Below are 16,415 nucleotides of genomic sequence, written 5' to 3' on the forward strand. Positions count from 1 at the left end.
TCCCATGAAAAAAGAATGATTATTTATTTATAATCTATTTAGTTGGTTTGTCGATTGGATAATGTAAAATGTAGTCTTATCCATATATGATTTAGGCAATCCGTCTATGCAATCTAAACAAAGCTGGATAAGTGTTTTACACTGTAATATCATGTGTAGTAGTGGGTTAAGTTTCTAGCTGTTCAATACTTTTCTTTTCACTGATGGTAGACCAGTGATCCAATCATCCAATAATGAAATTTGTTGGTACTAGGGTTTATATTGCAAAAAAACAAAATCTAAGACTACGCTATCAAAACTTGAATAAAAATATTGTGTAAAAACAAAAATAACTTCAAGATTCATATTTGTGTAAAAATGTCCTTTTTAATTCACAAAACTCAGTTTGTAAGACGATTCAAAATCAAATATTTACATTCCTTTAGATCTAAAAAACAACAAAATCACAATTTCAACTAGCTGACAGTCCATGACCAGTGTTCTAAATACTTTCGGGTACAAACCCACATGTATCAGATATAGGTGTGCCTGAAATATGAGCAACACATGCAATGATGCAACTGACCGATTTTCCACTGCCACCACAGACTGCTAGTTACACCATGATATGTTAATCGCTGAAGTAATCTGTACTAGTTTTAGTTCAACACTATTTTACGGGTTTTCTTGCCACTATCTATACACTTTTTGCTGGATAGTATCCCTAGTCCTATAAGAAATTGCGTCTGGGTCCAAGGTTTTTCCCTTTTTTTGGGAGGAGGTGGGAATCCTTATACAAGTATTGAGTGGTGTGAGACTTGCCAAAGACATGCCCACTTAACCTGCCCTCTCATCTCCAGGTCCAGGTATTGCAGGAATTGTCAGTACTGATGTTAGCAGCAAAACATTTGAAAATTATTGACAAAATACTTTTCTTGGATAATCTTAACAACACGGAGTGCAATTTTGACAGCTTGTAGATGCCAAGGATTGAACAATATCTTATTGAAGTGTGTGTGACGGTACTAACCATCAACACACTGTTTGTCTTCCTTATGATCGACATTTGCTTGATACTCCGAATTTAGACGCTATTCAGCTCAGGAGCAAACTATCAAGATCGATACAAAGTACTATGATAAGATCAAAGAGGACAGTCATATTATTTAGATTTGGGGAATTTGGTTCATGAAAGGTTTTTATGAACCATTAGTGATCAGTTAGGGAGGGAGAAGAAGACTTCCACCAAAAGGCTACGAACATTTCAAATCCGGACCCCCCCCCTGCTTTATTGGGGGGTGTGGAGCACTGGACGGATTTGGCTGAAATTTGGCATTATGGTAGCTTACATTCCCGATTAACATATAGGCATATTCTTATCTCAAAAATCCTTTCGGGCTCCGCCCCAGTGGCTCTGTAGTTCCCCACGTTAACCTTATGAGTATCTATCTATAATATTAAAACGAAACAGTGTTTTTTTATTTCACGATTCTGAATCAACCACTCGACGGATTTTCATGATTTTTGTGTTGAAAGAAAGATAATTTTGAGAACTAGGGAATGTCGAAGCCATAATTTTAGTTTAGGGTTTCAGTTTTTTAGAAAATAAGTTTAAAATTTAAAAAGTGTAGCAGCCGACGCCATCATTCTACACTAGCTTTTGGTATAAAATCATTTGCTTAACGTAACAGCTGTAAACATTAAGCGTGTATGTGATACAAATTCAGCATTTGGATAAAATTAAAAGACATACTAAGGGTTGACTTATTTATACTATGTGTAATGCTAATCATTGATTAGTAGATATAAGAGGATGACAGATTATTTAAATATACATAGTAAAATACTAGAATGTTCAAAGGATTTTTAAATAAACCTTTGTAATCTTCGGTTTGTTTTAGTGCAATATAATTTTCTTTTAACTAACAGCTGGTTAAATATAAAAATGCTCTCTAGAATTATGAGGTTATTTTATTTACTCTGATTTTGTCATTGATTATCCTACTAATATTATAAATGAGAAAGTTTGGATGTATGGATGTATGGATGTATGGATGTATGTTTGTGACAAGTGAACGCGAAAAATACTGGTCGGATTGGGCTGAAATTTGGCATGATGATAGCTCACATTCCCGATTAACATATAGGCATATTCTTACTTCAAAAATCCTTTCGGGATCCGCCCCAGTGGCTCTGGAGTTTCCCATGTTAACCTTATAAGAAATGGAATTATTGAATCTTAACAGCTGTTTCAATTTAATCAAGTTGGTTCTGTTCTATGATGTTCAATAGCATTAAAGTTACAAGGATTACCAACAGGGTGCAGCACTATTATTTCTTTTACATTTATGACAACAGCTAATTTGCAACTAAAAGGTGAGTGAGCATAGCGAACGAACTTCAACCTGGAGGCGAGTTAGCGTAGCGAACGAGCTAACCTGAAGGCAAGTGAGCGCAGCGAACGAGCTCCAAACTAAAGGTGAGTGAGCGTAGCGAACAAACTTCAACCAGGACGTGATTGAGCCATGCGAACGAGATAATCTTGAAAGTTAAGAAGTTAAACGGGGCAAAGCCCGAGGGTTACAGCTAGTAGGAAATAAGTAAGATTAGTAGACCACCGAGATAAGTAACACAATCGATGTATCATACAAGTCGAGGCTCTGTACACGAGTCTTAAAAAAAGGATATGCAAATTATTTTACTGCTCAACTTTTTTAGGAAACTGTAGGAAAATCCATTTTTACAAGTTTTAATTCATCTTGGTAGCTTTTTGTTTACAATCAATGTTTTTGAATACTCAAACTTTTGTTTGGATAAGGCCCGGAAATATTGATGTCATAAAGAAGGAGATCAAGAACCCTCATGCATACGATTTTAAATTACCACCACAACCTCAGACGGGTTTTATCCAAAGATATACAGATGAATGACATAGATTGAGCACAACGTCATCATTGACCTAGGATCCTGCAATTAGACTAACCATCCTTTTATGAAATCTAAAAAGTTGTTTGGCGTGTGTTTAGTTGTGGTTAAGTTTGGTGGCTCTGAATATTTTATAGTTTAAATAAATGAATATGGGGAATTACGGTGTACATTGATTCAAGTAGGGTGGTTTAATTATTAAGGATATTAGAACTGATAACGGAATGGATAATAAACATAGACAATTAATTACGTCACTAGCGTGTTTATGGTTTAAGTTCCTTCAACATGTGACCAGTTCTTTTGTTCAAATGAATATTATTTTATTTTTGACTCAGCTGTTTACCTTTCTTTGTTTATAATTATTTATTTAGCAATTGATGCAGTGAAATTGATATAAAGGATATCTGTGGACGATTCATTTAAGATGTCAGGACACCAACGTTATAATTATGTGTACTGTGAATTTTATTGAATGTTTTCGTTTTATTTTAGGGAGTTTCAATTCAGACCTACTGGAAATTGTGTATAGTATGAGATATTGTATTGTGGTGATATTGATTATGGAAGAGGCAGGTATGCGATGGAATTGGAAGGTGATATCGTTGACTAGGCCTATACACTACTCAATTGATGATTACTCTTTCTACTGTAGACTGCAATAAAATTTGTCTTTAAACGTGTAAGCTAGCTGTTCTGAATTATACACAGTTTTAACTGAATACTCCCGTACGTAGGACGGGCTAACACCTCGTTCATATTTAAAGGGAATTAAAGAATTTAGTCAGCTGTTTCAACTAAAAAAGTTGGTTCTATGATATGCAAAAGCACCACAGGGTGGAGCACTATTTTTTTTTGCATTTATGAAAACAGCTAATTTGAACTAAACAGCAAAAAAACTGTGATACTAATGAGAATCGCCAGGAGGATCGTTTACAGTTATGTTTATAATTTTTCCTACAGTTACCTAACAATATACATGTTCTCTCGCTGATTTGAGAAAGCAAAGTGGCCAATTCGCTCAACAGTGAGACAATGTTAACATTGTCTCACTCTAATTACTTTGTCTCACTCCAGATTTTCAACGTGAAGGCACGAAATAGTGAGCGCGTAACATGCAGGCAACGCCATATGCGCGCGAAATACGTTGGCAGCACTGGCTGTAAATCAGCTGGTCAGCTGTTGTACTGTTGTATTTGTCACTTCACATTAAATTTTATATTAAAAGTTCACTTCTGTGTAAAATAGGTTATGTTTCTTCACCAATTTATTTGTTTTATGGTAACTGTAGGAAAAGTATAATGTGCAACTCGAGTTCAAAGTACAATTGCCTCACTCGATAAACCATTCCTCACTCGCCTACGGCTCGTGAGTAAGGATTTCTCTCGAGTGAGTCAATTGCTCACTTTTCTCACTAGTTGCACAAATAACTATTTCTCATGAATAATTTGCGATAATTTGCAAATTTTTAATATTAATTTTTCTTTATTGTTTAGGCGAAGTGGTAGAACATTATGGCTACGGTACTGTAATAGCAATAGGCCACTATAGTATACCGTAAATTTAAAGAAGCAAATTTTATCAAACTGTGTCCTCCCCTATTGCAAACGCAAAGCTTGAGTACAACCATAGACTAACCTACACAAGTAGACTTCTCATCCCATTGTAAATTTTGAAGCACGTTTTTCGTGTCTAGTTCATGTACGTGACACATGGGCGCTAGTGTCGACGAAACTTTGTTTCTATTATTTTAGGGTTAATTTCTTAATTTGTGCTTTACTGTTTGGTTATATAACTAGGGGACAAGTTATTGTTTATGATTAGATCGTATTATTTGTTTAAACGAGGTTTTAAATGGCTGTAATAACGGGAAACAAATTGTAAACAAAACACGACCTCTACAGAAAACCGTGCAGAACTAACAATAAAATTGTCTTCAGCTGTTCCATAAGGATGAGAAATCTACTAAGGGAGTATGTTTTATCTATGGTACAACTGCTGTTCCGTATTCAAGCATCTACGCAACCTAGGTGAATCCAGACTTCATTCATATTTTGTTCTGACCCTTGCCCTGTCACGTGATGTCTGGCAATTCCCCCCATTCCTCATGTACTCTTCAACCCGGCAGCACAATTTTTATTTCAGCTGCAGTTATTTTAATAACAATAAAATGAGAGCATTCTATTGGCTGAGGGAACACCATTAGCGCAATGAAACGATACGCAGCAATCGGCCTTGGTGGTCCAGTGGTTAGCGTGCTGGGCTATGAATCTTGTGGTACCAGGTTCGAAACTCATCGGGGGCATAGACTTTTTGTCTAAGATTTTTGCATTATCAGCAAGTTTGGTTAGTTTTGTTAGGTCCCAAACAGGCACCTGGTTTTGTTAGGTCTCTGGTTGACAGTTAAATTTTATAATTAAAACATTATAAAATTGAATTTGAGCTATTTATAGTTTTATTTTATGAACAGAACTATTTTTTCGATTAGTAAACCTTCATTCAATTTTTTCATTATCAGCAAGTTTGGTTAGTTTGGTTAGGTTATGACAGTTTAATTTTATAATTAAAAAATATAAAATTTAATTTGAGGCATTTATAGTTTTATCTTATGAACAGAAATAGGTTTTCTATTAGTAAACCTTCATTCAATTTTGTCATTATCAGCAAGTTTGGTTGGTTAAGTTAGGTTATGACAGTTTAATTAAATAAATAATTATATATTTTTTTAGTTTTAGGCCTATAATAATTTTTTTTTAATTTCTAATTTTTAAACTCTCATTTTGTCCGTATTAAAAAACTGCAGCTGAAATAAAAATCGTGCAACCCGGCATCATGTTCTCGCCATTTTCCCTAGTTTTTTATTATAATATTCCCCTACTCAATTTGTGGCATATAAATTGAACTTATATATTATCGTATGTTTATCTTATGTATTTATTTGTGACACACCTAACAAAAAAGTGAACTGAATAGTTAAAAACTGTATTCAAACTGTTCTTGGTGCAACTACCGGTCGCGTACGCGAAAGCTGGCCAGCAAACATCAAGTGCGTCAACGGTCTACTAGACATCACTTCAGTAAAAAGGAAGGTATCAAATCACATTTCTTCCTATTAAAAAGTTTATTATTTTGTGCTCACAGTGTGTCTCTAAAGCTGATCTTAACATAATATATCTCACATCCCTCATTTTTTATACAGTCCACCATATCGAAGTTTACCCCCCATTCGCTGGTCCTGTCGAGCCGGACTACATTTGCCAATTAAAATATAATTGCTACAGTACAATAATTTATTTCTCAAATGAATGTTTATGATCAGTGTCACATCCCTAACTGGTAATATTTTGTCTTGTGAAACATTATTACGAACAATTTTAATGTCCATTCCTGTTTCATACCAGACAATTATTTTCATGTTCAATTTTGTCACTGCCACCTAAATCACGTCAAGTTAGGCCTACCTAGTTTGTCTTGAAATAAATCAAGCGTAGAAAATTTGTAGGATTGAATATTTATTCACATCTCATCCATAAAATCCTTTTAAATAATAAGGTCTCACAATCAATTCAGTCTTATTATTTGGGTTTATAAATAAAACTGCAAAGTTAGTTAGTAGTTATTTCCCTGAAATATTCTATCCCATTGTCCGCCATTTTGCAACAACGTTCTGTCCTTTGCGATACACCTTGGTAGTTGGTAGTTCTCAACTTCGTCAACAGATCGCTCTGCGCTACATGGCAACCAATAACCTGCAAGATTAGTGAAACGGTGGAACTTAGGACGAACCAATCACCTGTCTGCTATTAAACTGAAAACTCAACTCATCAAAACTCTGTTCATCTACATCAGCTGTTTGTTTAAATATAACCCGATATTGAATTGAAACATATCAACATAACCTGCAAGTTTGTTTATGTTGTTGAAAAATGAAGACATTATTTATTTAATCAAATACTAATTGATAAGGGTCCTGAACTGGAGAAAACTGGTAATTATTGTTATTGCTATACTCTCTTTATTCATTATTGTAAATATTATTGTCAACAGAGATTATTGGTGATAATAACAAATTGATAATTGACTTCACTTTACTATTGAAGTTGAATTGCAAATTGATTTATGCACTTCAGTAGGCCTAGGCCTAGATTTATGAGATCATTATTAATTTAAGATATTGGGCTATTTTATGAAAACTCATCTATTCTTGTTGTGTGTTATTTAATTTGTTTGTTCATGATGAGATTCACTACCCTACAAAGAAAAGCAAAACTTGTTAAAAACAGGTTTCAGAAAATAAATAAATATTTGTCAAACCAACTTCCTCGAACTGAAGGTCAAGAATTGACTCCTGCTAATATACAGCGTTTACACAATTATAATGAGGAGGTCAGAGATCTATTTACTGACTTTAAAACTTTATTTAATAGAGTTGTGACTGATGACCCTGCTTCTGATTGTGATGAGGAGGAATCATTTTCAATGCATGATGAACTTTCTGACTTGTATGTAGCCCTTATAAGTGACATTAAAGTTCTTTTGCCAGTTGAACCTGTTGTAACACCTACTCCACCTCCAGCTTCTCTGCGCCTGCCTAAATTTGAGTTGCCTAAATTTAGTGGCAACTATGAAGAGTGGGTTAGTTTCTATAATATTTTTGAAGCCTCTGTCAATGCGAATAATTCTGTCTCCCCAGTGAATAAGTTTCAGTATTTGCTTAGTGCCCTGAGTGGTGAGCCCTTAGACTTGGTTAAGAGTCTTAATATTACTCCTGAAAACTATGTGGTAGCCCTTCGACTTCTCAAGGATCGCTATGAAAACAAGAGACGTATTGTCACTCAGCTTGTTACAAAAATTCTAGATTTGTCGCCCATTACTAGTGGTTCGCTTAAGAGCTTACAATCATTTCTCACTGTATATAAGGAAAATACTCAAGCCTTGAAAAACTTAAATCATGACATTACAACTGAAAACACCCTGTTAGTCTTAACACTTTTAAAGAAGATCCCAGCTGATATTAGAAAATCTTTTGAAGACTCTCGCGCCTTAAACAACGAGATCCCTCTTGTTAATGATTTAATGACCTTTCTTGAAATGGAATTCAAACGTTTAGAAGGTGCTAGTATTTGTCTCAGTTCACCATCTACCTCAAAGTATTCCACTGGCCTAAAGTGTCCTACAAACATAACTAGGCCTAATAAGTTTACGCGTGAAAGTAAGCCACATTTCACCAACCATACAAAAACTGCTCTTGTCGCCACAACCAACTCTTGTAGATTTTGTCAAGCTGCAGATCACAACATATACAAGTGTCAAGCTTTCCTAGCTAGAAGTGTGAGTGAAAGATCTGAGTTTATTCGCAAGAATAGGATTTGTACAAACTGCCTCGGTTATCTTCATAACACACTCAACTGCCCCTCAAGTAAAGTGTGTCAGATTTGTTCCAAACATCACCATACTCTATTGCATGAGCCCACACGTAGTTCACTTCAGGCACAGTCAAGCTATCAAACTAAGCTGTCTCCTCAAAATAAGACCTACACACCTAATTCATCTTCAAAGAATACAACAGCTATTAATCCTACTGCTTCTACAAACGTTAACGCTTTTGTAGGATTGTCTAGTCAACTCAATCCAACTAAAACCACAATCCTTCTTGGTACATGTTTAGTTCATGTCTCTTCACAACATGGTCAACATACTGTACTCCGTGCTGTGCTCGACTCCGCTGCCCAACTTACCCTTATATCAGAGAAAGCTATTCAACTCATCAACGCCCCACGTACTCGACTCCATGATGAAATAAAAGGAATCTCTGGTGCAGTTATTAATTCTAGAGGTATCGTACATGTCAACATGTCTGCGATCAATGGAAATCCTTTGGCTAAAAACCATCCTTGTATGGTTTTGAGTAGTATCACATCACCCCTGCCTCAGATACCAGTTTCACACCAGGTTAAGGAATCTTTGAAACATTTTATCCTAGCCGATCCCTGTTTCGATCAGCCTGGAGAGATAGATTTACTTATCGGTGCAGACTTATTTGCCCTAACCCTCACAGGCGAACAGCATAGATTAGGACAAAATTTACCTCAAGCTCTTGGAACCATTTTTGGTTTTGTTGTGATGGGCCTCGCTCCTGTAGCCTCTGTAGCAGGAAACTCATCAAACACATTTCCCATCTCACTCTTGACAACTCATGATTTGGATCTTCATAATTCACTTCAAAAATTCTGGACGCTAGAAGAACCCCCAATACGGATCAAGGCTCAGACTGAGGAAGATACCCTCTGTTTACAACATTTTGAAAACACCCATAGACGTGATGACTCAGGTCGTTACATAATCGAGCTGCCCAAGAAACCAAATCATTCCCCTCTTGGTGAATCTTGTACCAAAGCACAATTGAGACTTAGCTCGATGGAAAGGAAATTCTCTAATCAACCCGAGTTACAAAGGCTCTATTCTGAATTTATGGATGACTACATTGAATCAGGTCATATGACTATTTGTAAAGAACCTCCTACCTCTGAATACTATTATTTGCCTCACCACGGTGTCTTCAAGGAGAATCCCCCGAATTCAAAAATACGTGTTGTTTTTGACGGCAGCGCTAAAACTACTAATGGCATATCATTGAACGACATTCTCATGCCTGGTCCCAAACTTCAAAATGATATCAGTGATGTTTTATTGTATTTTAGATGTCATAAAATTGTATTCACCTGTGACATACGTCAAATGTATCGTCAGATCTTGGTTTCTGATAAGGACAAAAGTTATCAAATGATATACTGGCGTGCTAGTCCAGATGATCCACTCCAAACGTACAAACTCAATACAGTTACATATGGGCTTAATTGTTCCCCTTTTATTGCAATCAAAACCTTGCACCAGCTAGTTTTGGACGAAGGTCAACCATACCCACAAGCTTCTGATATCTTGACCAAGTCTATCTTCTATGATGATATTATAGCTGGAGCTGAAGATCTCGATAAAGCTATGTCAGCTCAAAATGAACTGAAAACATTGCTGTCTAAAGGCGGTTTTGAACTCCGTAAGTGGATCAGTAATGCACCCCAACTCTTGGATCAGATTCCAGTCGAACACAAAGAATCACCAGTGGAGTTGACTGATGGTAGTGAGGCCTTCTACAGTGTATTGGGTTTAAGATGGACCCCAGAGACAGACATGCTCTCATACAAAGTAAAGAATGTTGAAGTAGGCCACTTGCTAACCAAGAGAATGATTCTCTCAACAATCGCTAAACTCTATGATCTCCCAGGATTTCTCACACCTGTAATATTTTGGGCTAAAACACTCATTCAATATCTTTGGACCACAGGTCTAAAATGGGATGATCCAATTCAAGATGAGATAAGAACAAAATGGATTTCCTTTTTAGAAGAACTACCCGTGATCCAAAACCTAAGGATCCCACGTTACATCTTTACCTCAACTCATAAGCTTGCAGAACTTCATGGTTTCAGCGATGCTTCGGAGAAAGGATATGCTGCAGTAGTCTACCTCCGTGTGATCAACTTATCGAATGATGTTAAAATTAATCTGATAATGGCCAAATCTAAAGTCGCCCCACTAAAAAGAGTATCTCTGCCTCGTCTCGAACTGTGCGGTGCTCACCTACTTGGAAAGCTCCTGCAATACTGTTCAAATCTCCTTTCGTCCCACATTAAGATTGACTCGATGTATGCATGGTGTGACTCTACCATTGTTCTTACATGGATACGCACTCACCCCTATCGCTTAAAAGTTTATGTGGCCAACCGTGTCTCAGAACTACAAGAATTAATTTCTCCTGAATCATGGCATTACGTCAAGTCCCTAGACAACCCAGCAGATTGTGCAACCCGAGGACTCTCCCCATCTCAACTCTTAAGCCACCAATTGTGGTGGAAGGGACCTGAATGGTTATACTTGTCATCAGATCTTTGGCCAAAGCCCGAATTCAGTTTAATCACTGATCAAGACACTCTTGAAGTCAAACCAAATCCCTTGAATGTCCTAGTTAACGTTGAAAAGTTAGAAAATGACAGATTTGATTTACTTGAAAAATTCTCATGCTTTAGAAAACTTGTAAATGTCACTGCTTATGTTCTACGATTCATCCATTATCTTCGTGGGAACGCCCGACTAGCTGGACAACTTAGTTATAAAGAGATCTCTTCTGCTAAAATGAATCTCTTCAAACTCATTCAAATTTCATCTTTCAAGGATGACATCACAGCTCTGAAAAAGGGCACTCAGTGCAGCTTAAGACTGGCTCGGTTATCACCTTTCATTGACGATAACGGTTTGGTAAGAGTAGGCGGTAGGTTGAAACATTCGAACCTTACTCAAGATGCCAAATACCCAATCCTGTTACCTAAATCTCATAATGTTGTAAAACTGTTGGTCATGCACTATCATCTCAAATATTTACACGCAGGCCCTCAGTTGCTGCAATCGATCCTCACTCAAGAAGTATGGATATTATCTGCTCGTAGTGTAATCAGATCTGTAATCTTTAAATGTCAAAGATGTTTTAAGTTGAAACCTACAAATCAACCTCCACTTATGGGAGACTTACCCGAAACTCGACTACGGCCTGTAAGACCATTCTATCATACTGGCATGGATTATAGCGGTCACTTTGAAGTGAAAGTACACACCACTAGGAATTCTCAAAAGCTTAAGTCATACCTCTGCCTATTTGTTTGCTTTACCACAAAAGCGGTGCACTTGGAAGTTGTAACTGATCTCTCAGTGGACTCATTCATTGCTGCTCTTAAAAGATTTGTTTCTCGTCGTGGACTTTGTGCTCACCTATACTCTGATTGTGGAACGAACTATGTCGGTGCCTCCAAGCAACTGAATAAGACCTTCCAGAATTTCATTGATGAAAGGAATACTCAAGATGCTCTCACTAACTTCGCCCTCGATCATTCAATTAATTTTCATTTCCAACCACCAGCCGCGCCTCACCAAGGAGGCCTTTGGGAGAGTGCCATAAAGAGCTCAAAGTACCATCTCAAGAGAGTAATTGGAGATCAAATTCTAACACTAATGGAGCTGATAACTCTTGTCACGCAGGTGGAAGCAGTATTGAACTCTCGTCCACTAACAGCTCTATCAGCAGATCCATCTGACATCACAGCACTCACCCCAGGTCATTTTCTCATCGGGACATCTCTTGTTGCAGTACCTGAAGTAAATGTATCCGATATTCCTGACAATCGACTAAAGCATTGGCAAACAGTTCAGGCTCTACATCAACGCTTCTGGAGAAGGTGGCACCAAGAGTATTTGCACCAGCTTCAACAAAGGAAAAAGTGGATAAAGCCAAACAAGAATCTTGAAGTAGGCGATTTAGTCATTATCCATGACCCAAAAACACCACCACTTCTCTGGCCTCTTGGTCGCATTGTGAAGACATCACCTGGAGCAGATGGCATCGTTCGAGTTGTCTCCATCAAGACTTCGAGAGGAATCTTCTGTCGCCCTGCTACCAAGGTGTACCCGCTCCCCTAATCACAAAATATTTCTATTTAATGTCCTATTTCATGTTTATATTTATAATTGTCATATATATCATATCTTATAATTAGGTGTGTCATCATTATCTATTGTGTATATATATCTACATTGTATTACTTGTGCCCATTTATGAGTCAATGAATCAATTTATGAATCTCTGTTGAACCATGTATGGTTCAAGGCGGGCGGCATGTTCCGTATTCAAGCATCTACGCAACCTAGGTGAATCCAGACTTCATTCATATTTTGTTCTGACCCTTGCCCTGTCACGTGATGTCTGGCAATTCCCCCCATTCCTCATGTACTCTTCAACCCGGCATCATGTTCTCGCCATTTTCCCTAGTTTTTTATTATAATATTCCCCTACTCAATTTGTGGCATATAAATTGAACTTATATATTATCGTATGTTTATCTTATGTATTTATTTGTGACACACCTAACAAAAAAGTGAACTGAATAGTTAAAAACTGTATTCAAACTGTTCTTGGTGCAACTACCGGTCGCGTACGCGAAAGCTGGCCAGCAAACATCAAGTGCGTCAACGGTCTACTAGACATCACTTCAGTAAAAAGGAAGGTATCAAATCACATTTCTTCCTATTAAAAAGTTTATTATTTTGTGCTCACAGTGTGTCTCTAAAGCTGATCTTAACATAATATATCTCACATCCCTCATTTTTTATACAGTCCACCATATCGAAGTTTACCCCCCAACTGCAATAAGTATTCTAATAATTTATAAATATATAAAATACTATAACTAAAATATTTTTCTATTACATATCTAATAATGCCAAAAACAAACGGCCCAGGCATGCATATGGTAATATAATATAATTACTCGGACGTAATTCACTGAACAACTTGCCCTATTATGTTTTAATTATACTGTATATCCTTTTTAGTTTTATGTTTCGGTACAGTCAAAAATATGGTGTTTCTTATTTTCCGTAGTTTGCCATCAGAAGGGTAGCCATAGCCACTTCTTTCTCATTCAGTGTTGAATTTACTTAATACAGTACAACGATCTTGTATTTGCCGAATTTCTATAATTTAATGTGGTTTATGAGCCCCCGTAAGGGCTGCCAAAAATTGCCGATGCGGGCGGTATTTCACGCCCCCATGGCGGGGTATTGGTAAAAGTTTTCAATTAGCAATAATCGCACCTCAGTTAAACTTCATTGGTTACGATATTGCCACTGCGCAAAGTTACCAATATTCGGGCATTAAAGAGACCCTACCAAACTTGGATGCAGTTTCCAGCGCGAGAACGAAATGGTATCACACCGTTTTTGAGATAGACACGAAATACAATTACTTCTAGAATTACTCAGTAGTACTGGAAGTATATTAGTTATAACTTTCCGTGAATATTATTTCTCATAAAATATCGGTAACATGTTAAATTTATCAGGAAACTGAACTACAACTAGTCGAAAACCTTGTAGCGCTCTAGCGGAGACACACTGTACCACTTCAGTTCCTGCTCGTAGTTTCAGCTACCACCGCTAGGATCGTCAGTTGTTATATGTGATTCTGTACTGCTTCCGATACTGCAATACCGACTGTACCATAGATGAATAATATTCAATAGATATTATATTACTTCATCTATGACTGTACTCTGTACTGTATTTATTATTTCAGACCAGGTTATATCATCGGGAAATAGTTCCAATAATAAGACATTATATTGGTACTGACTAATTTGGACCCATTACTAGAAAATATAGGAATGATTGACGTAAAGTCAGCAAAATTATTTGAACATTTGTTATTATGATTTTATAAATGTTCATTCCCATTTATTTTCTATGACCGGTGAACATAATCATTATTAAAAAAAAAAAAAAAACTCTGTATGTTTGAAAAGACTTACAAAACTTACAAAATACTTACAACTGTTTGTGAACAAAAATCGATTACATGACTCTAACCAACGTCTATCTATACTTTCATAATATTTTTTGTCTTTATACTACCATTGACTAGTACTGTAGAATGAGTTTTACCAACAATATCTCATATTAATAATATAACAGTTTTAAACTGTTTAAGATATAAAATTTATTCATCTTATAATGTCCATAATAATTATGCTAGAAAATAACATATGATGTTTCCTTGGCAACAGAGTTTAGTTGTTTGTTATATTTTGATGAAGGAAGATGTATACAAAAATATAGGTTCTCATTCTATCTGTTTTACAATTAAAATAACTAGTGTACCTGTTGCTCGAATTCGAGCAATTGCGAAGCATTACAGGCGACTCAAAGATTATGGAAATACTCACGATCCACACAACAGTTAGATATAATCAAAATCTTTTGTAAATATCTTATCTTTTTTTCAAAAAGTTGATCTGGTTTTTTAGTGTTTTTAGTGTAAAAAAAAACATTATTTCTATTTCTTTTACTTGGTTGTGTTCTATGACTTTTTCTATGTTTCCATTGTTTGCAAATCGGTTATTTAAATGATTGCTCAAGAAATGTAGCCACAGTGTTAATTCAGTTTTATTTTTAGCCTATATCAAATTGTCCAAGATTTCTCGCTCTTTTCCATTGTATTAATTACACCAACCCAAATTTCGTCTACGATGCAATATGCCAAAGAATATCACCTACGTACAATCTCCAAGAAGTGGTAAAAAAGGCAGAAACCAACCCATATAATAGATATAAGTTAACTCCATAAGAAATAATTTTAAAAGTTACTGTGATATTAGGATTTTCCACTGATTTGGTAATAGAACATTATATTGCAAAACATGACACGATGCAGAAGAAAATCAATTTTAAAATCAACAAAATCCATTGCAAATACTGTACTTCATTTTGACAAATTCAATAAATCACAATTTAAATATTAACACCTGTTGCATTAAAAAGTAGTGTAGAATTATGCAATATGGTCGTAATGTAACAAATCTGAAGAGGCAACTTTAAAGGCTTCTGGGGCAGAGCCCCAAGGGAATTTACCTCTTTCCTCTTTTGATGGCTCATCTACAGACCAAGACCTTTCTTTAGAGACCCCTACCAAGTTTCTACGCCCAGCCGTTCTCTCAAATTAGCTGTGACAAAAACCCCATTTTCCTCCATAAGAATAACATGGGATGGGAATTTAAAGGCCATGGGGCAGGGCCCCAAAGGAATTCACCAAGTTTCTCTTTTGATGGCTCATCTACAGACCAAGACCTTTCTTTAGACACCTCTACCGAGTTTCTACGCCCAGCCGTTCTCTCAAAATAGCTGTGACAAAGAAAAACAGTTTCAAAATTAATATATAGATTTGATTTTTAATCCATTAGACGAGTTGTTATTTTAGACGATATTCCCGACATGAACAATATTTAAAATTTATTGGCTTATCAAAATTCATTTCTAAAGCAATAGCTTAAGTAAAAATACCAAGGGATTATGGCATCGAGATTAAAATCATGTTTCAAAATATGTTATCCCATTTGTTAATCTCATTAAGCGTGAACAATAAATAATTTTGACAGGAAATTTCAAGGGGGTAGCGGATTTTTATCCCCCTGGAATTTTACCCCCTGGGCAAACGTGACGTCACAAACCAGGGGGTAAAATTCCGGCCGCGAACTTTTGAGTTTCGCGACATCAGCTCGATGGATTAAACGCGGAATTAAACATATTATATTTTCACGGTTGTGAATTTAATCAGAACACATCAAATTATAAAAACCTAGAGTGTACGGCCCGGATTTTTACCCCCCGGAATTTTACCCCCGGAATTTTACCCCCCGGAATTTTACCCCCGGAATTTTACCCCCCGGATTTTTACCCCCAGGCTAGATATAAAACTTAGTGAGAATGATTAATTATCTTCATTCTGTTTTAATTTAATAGTAAACATTTTATTATTAAGTAGCCTATCTTAATTTATTTCTGACATTAACTAATCGAACATGTTATTAATTTTAATTTTGAGATTCAAGTATTAGGATTCGATCTTTGAAGCC

The 16,415-nt window shown here is 36.2% G+C and overlaps 1 protein-coding gene and 1 non-coding gene across 2 annotated transcripts; one reads left to right on the top strand and one right to left on the bottom strand.

The window, feature by feature from the left end:
* Positions 1-5,114: 5,114 nt before the first annotated feature.
* On the top strand, positions 5,115-12,429 carry LOC128985314 (uncharacterized). The gene is made up of 3 exons (XM_054404707.1): positions 5,115-5,188; positions 7,332-7,729; positions 8,516-12,429. The coding sequence occupies exons 1-3, from the start codon at positions 5,115-5,117 to the stop codon at positions 12,427-12,429; spliced, it is 4,386 nt and encodes a 1,461-aa protein (XP_054260682.1).
* Positions 12,430-13,506: 1,077 nt separating this feature from the next.
* LOC128988231 (U4 spliceosomal RNA) lies at positions 13,507-13,647 on the bottom strand. Its single transcript, XR_008490355.1, has one exon. It is a non-coding gene; the product is annotated as a U4 spliceosomal RNA (small nuclear RNA).
* Positions 13,648-16,415: the final 2,768 nt, after the last annotated feature.

This window comes from Macrosteles quadrilineatus, unplaced genomic scaffold, assembly GCF_028750875.1.
Source record: "Macrosteles quadrilineatus isolate MER2022 unplaced genomic scaffold, UCM_ALF_1.0 Scaffold_2__2_contigs__length_208266976, whole genome shotgun sequence".
Classification (NCBI taxonomy): Eukaryota; Metazoa; Arthropoda; class Insecta; order Hemiptera; family Cicadellidae; genus Macrosteles; species Macrosteles quadrilineatus.

Excerpts from the sequence above, each read along its gene's own strand:
- LOC128985314 (XM_054404707.1), top strand. The coding sequence starts at position 5,115 with ATGAAACGATACGCAGCAATCGGCCTTGGTGGTCCAGTGGTTAGCGTG. Across the intron at positions 5,189-7,331 it reads TATGAATCTTGTGGTACCAG|AGTTGTGACTGATGACCCTG; the intron begins GTTCGAAACTCA and ends TTTATTTAATAG. Across the intron at positions 7,730-8,515 it reads TCGCTATGAAAACAAGAGAC|GATTGTCTAGTCAACTCAAT; the intron begins GTATTGTCACTC and ends ACGCTTTTGTAG.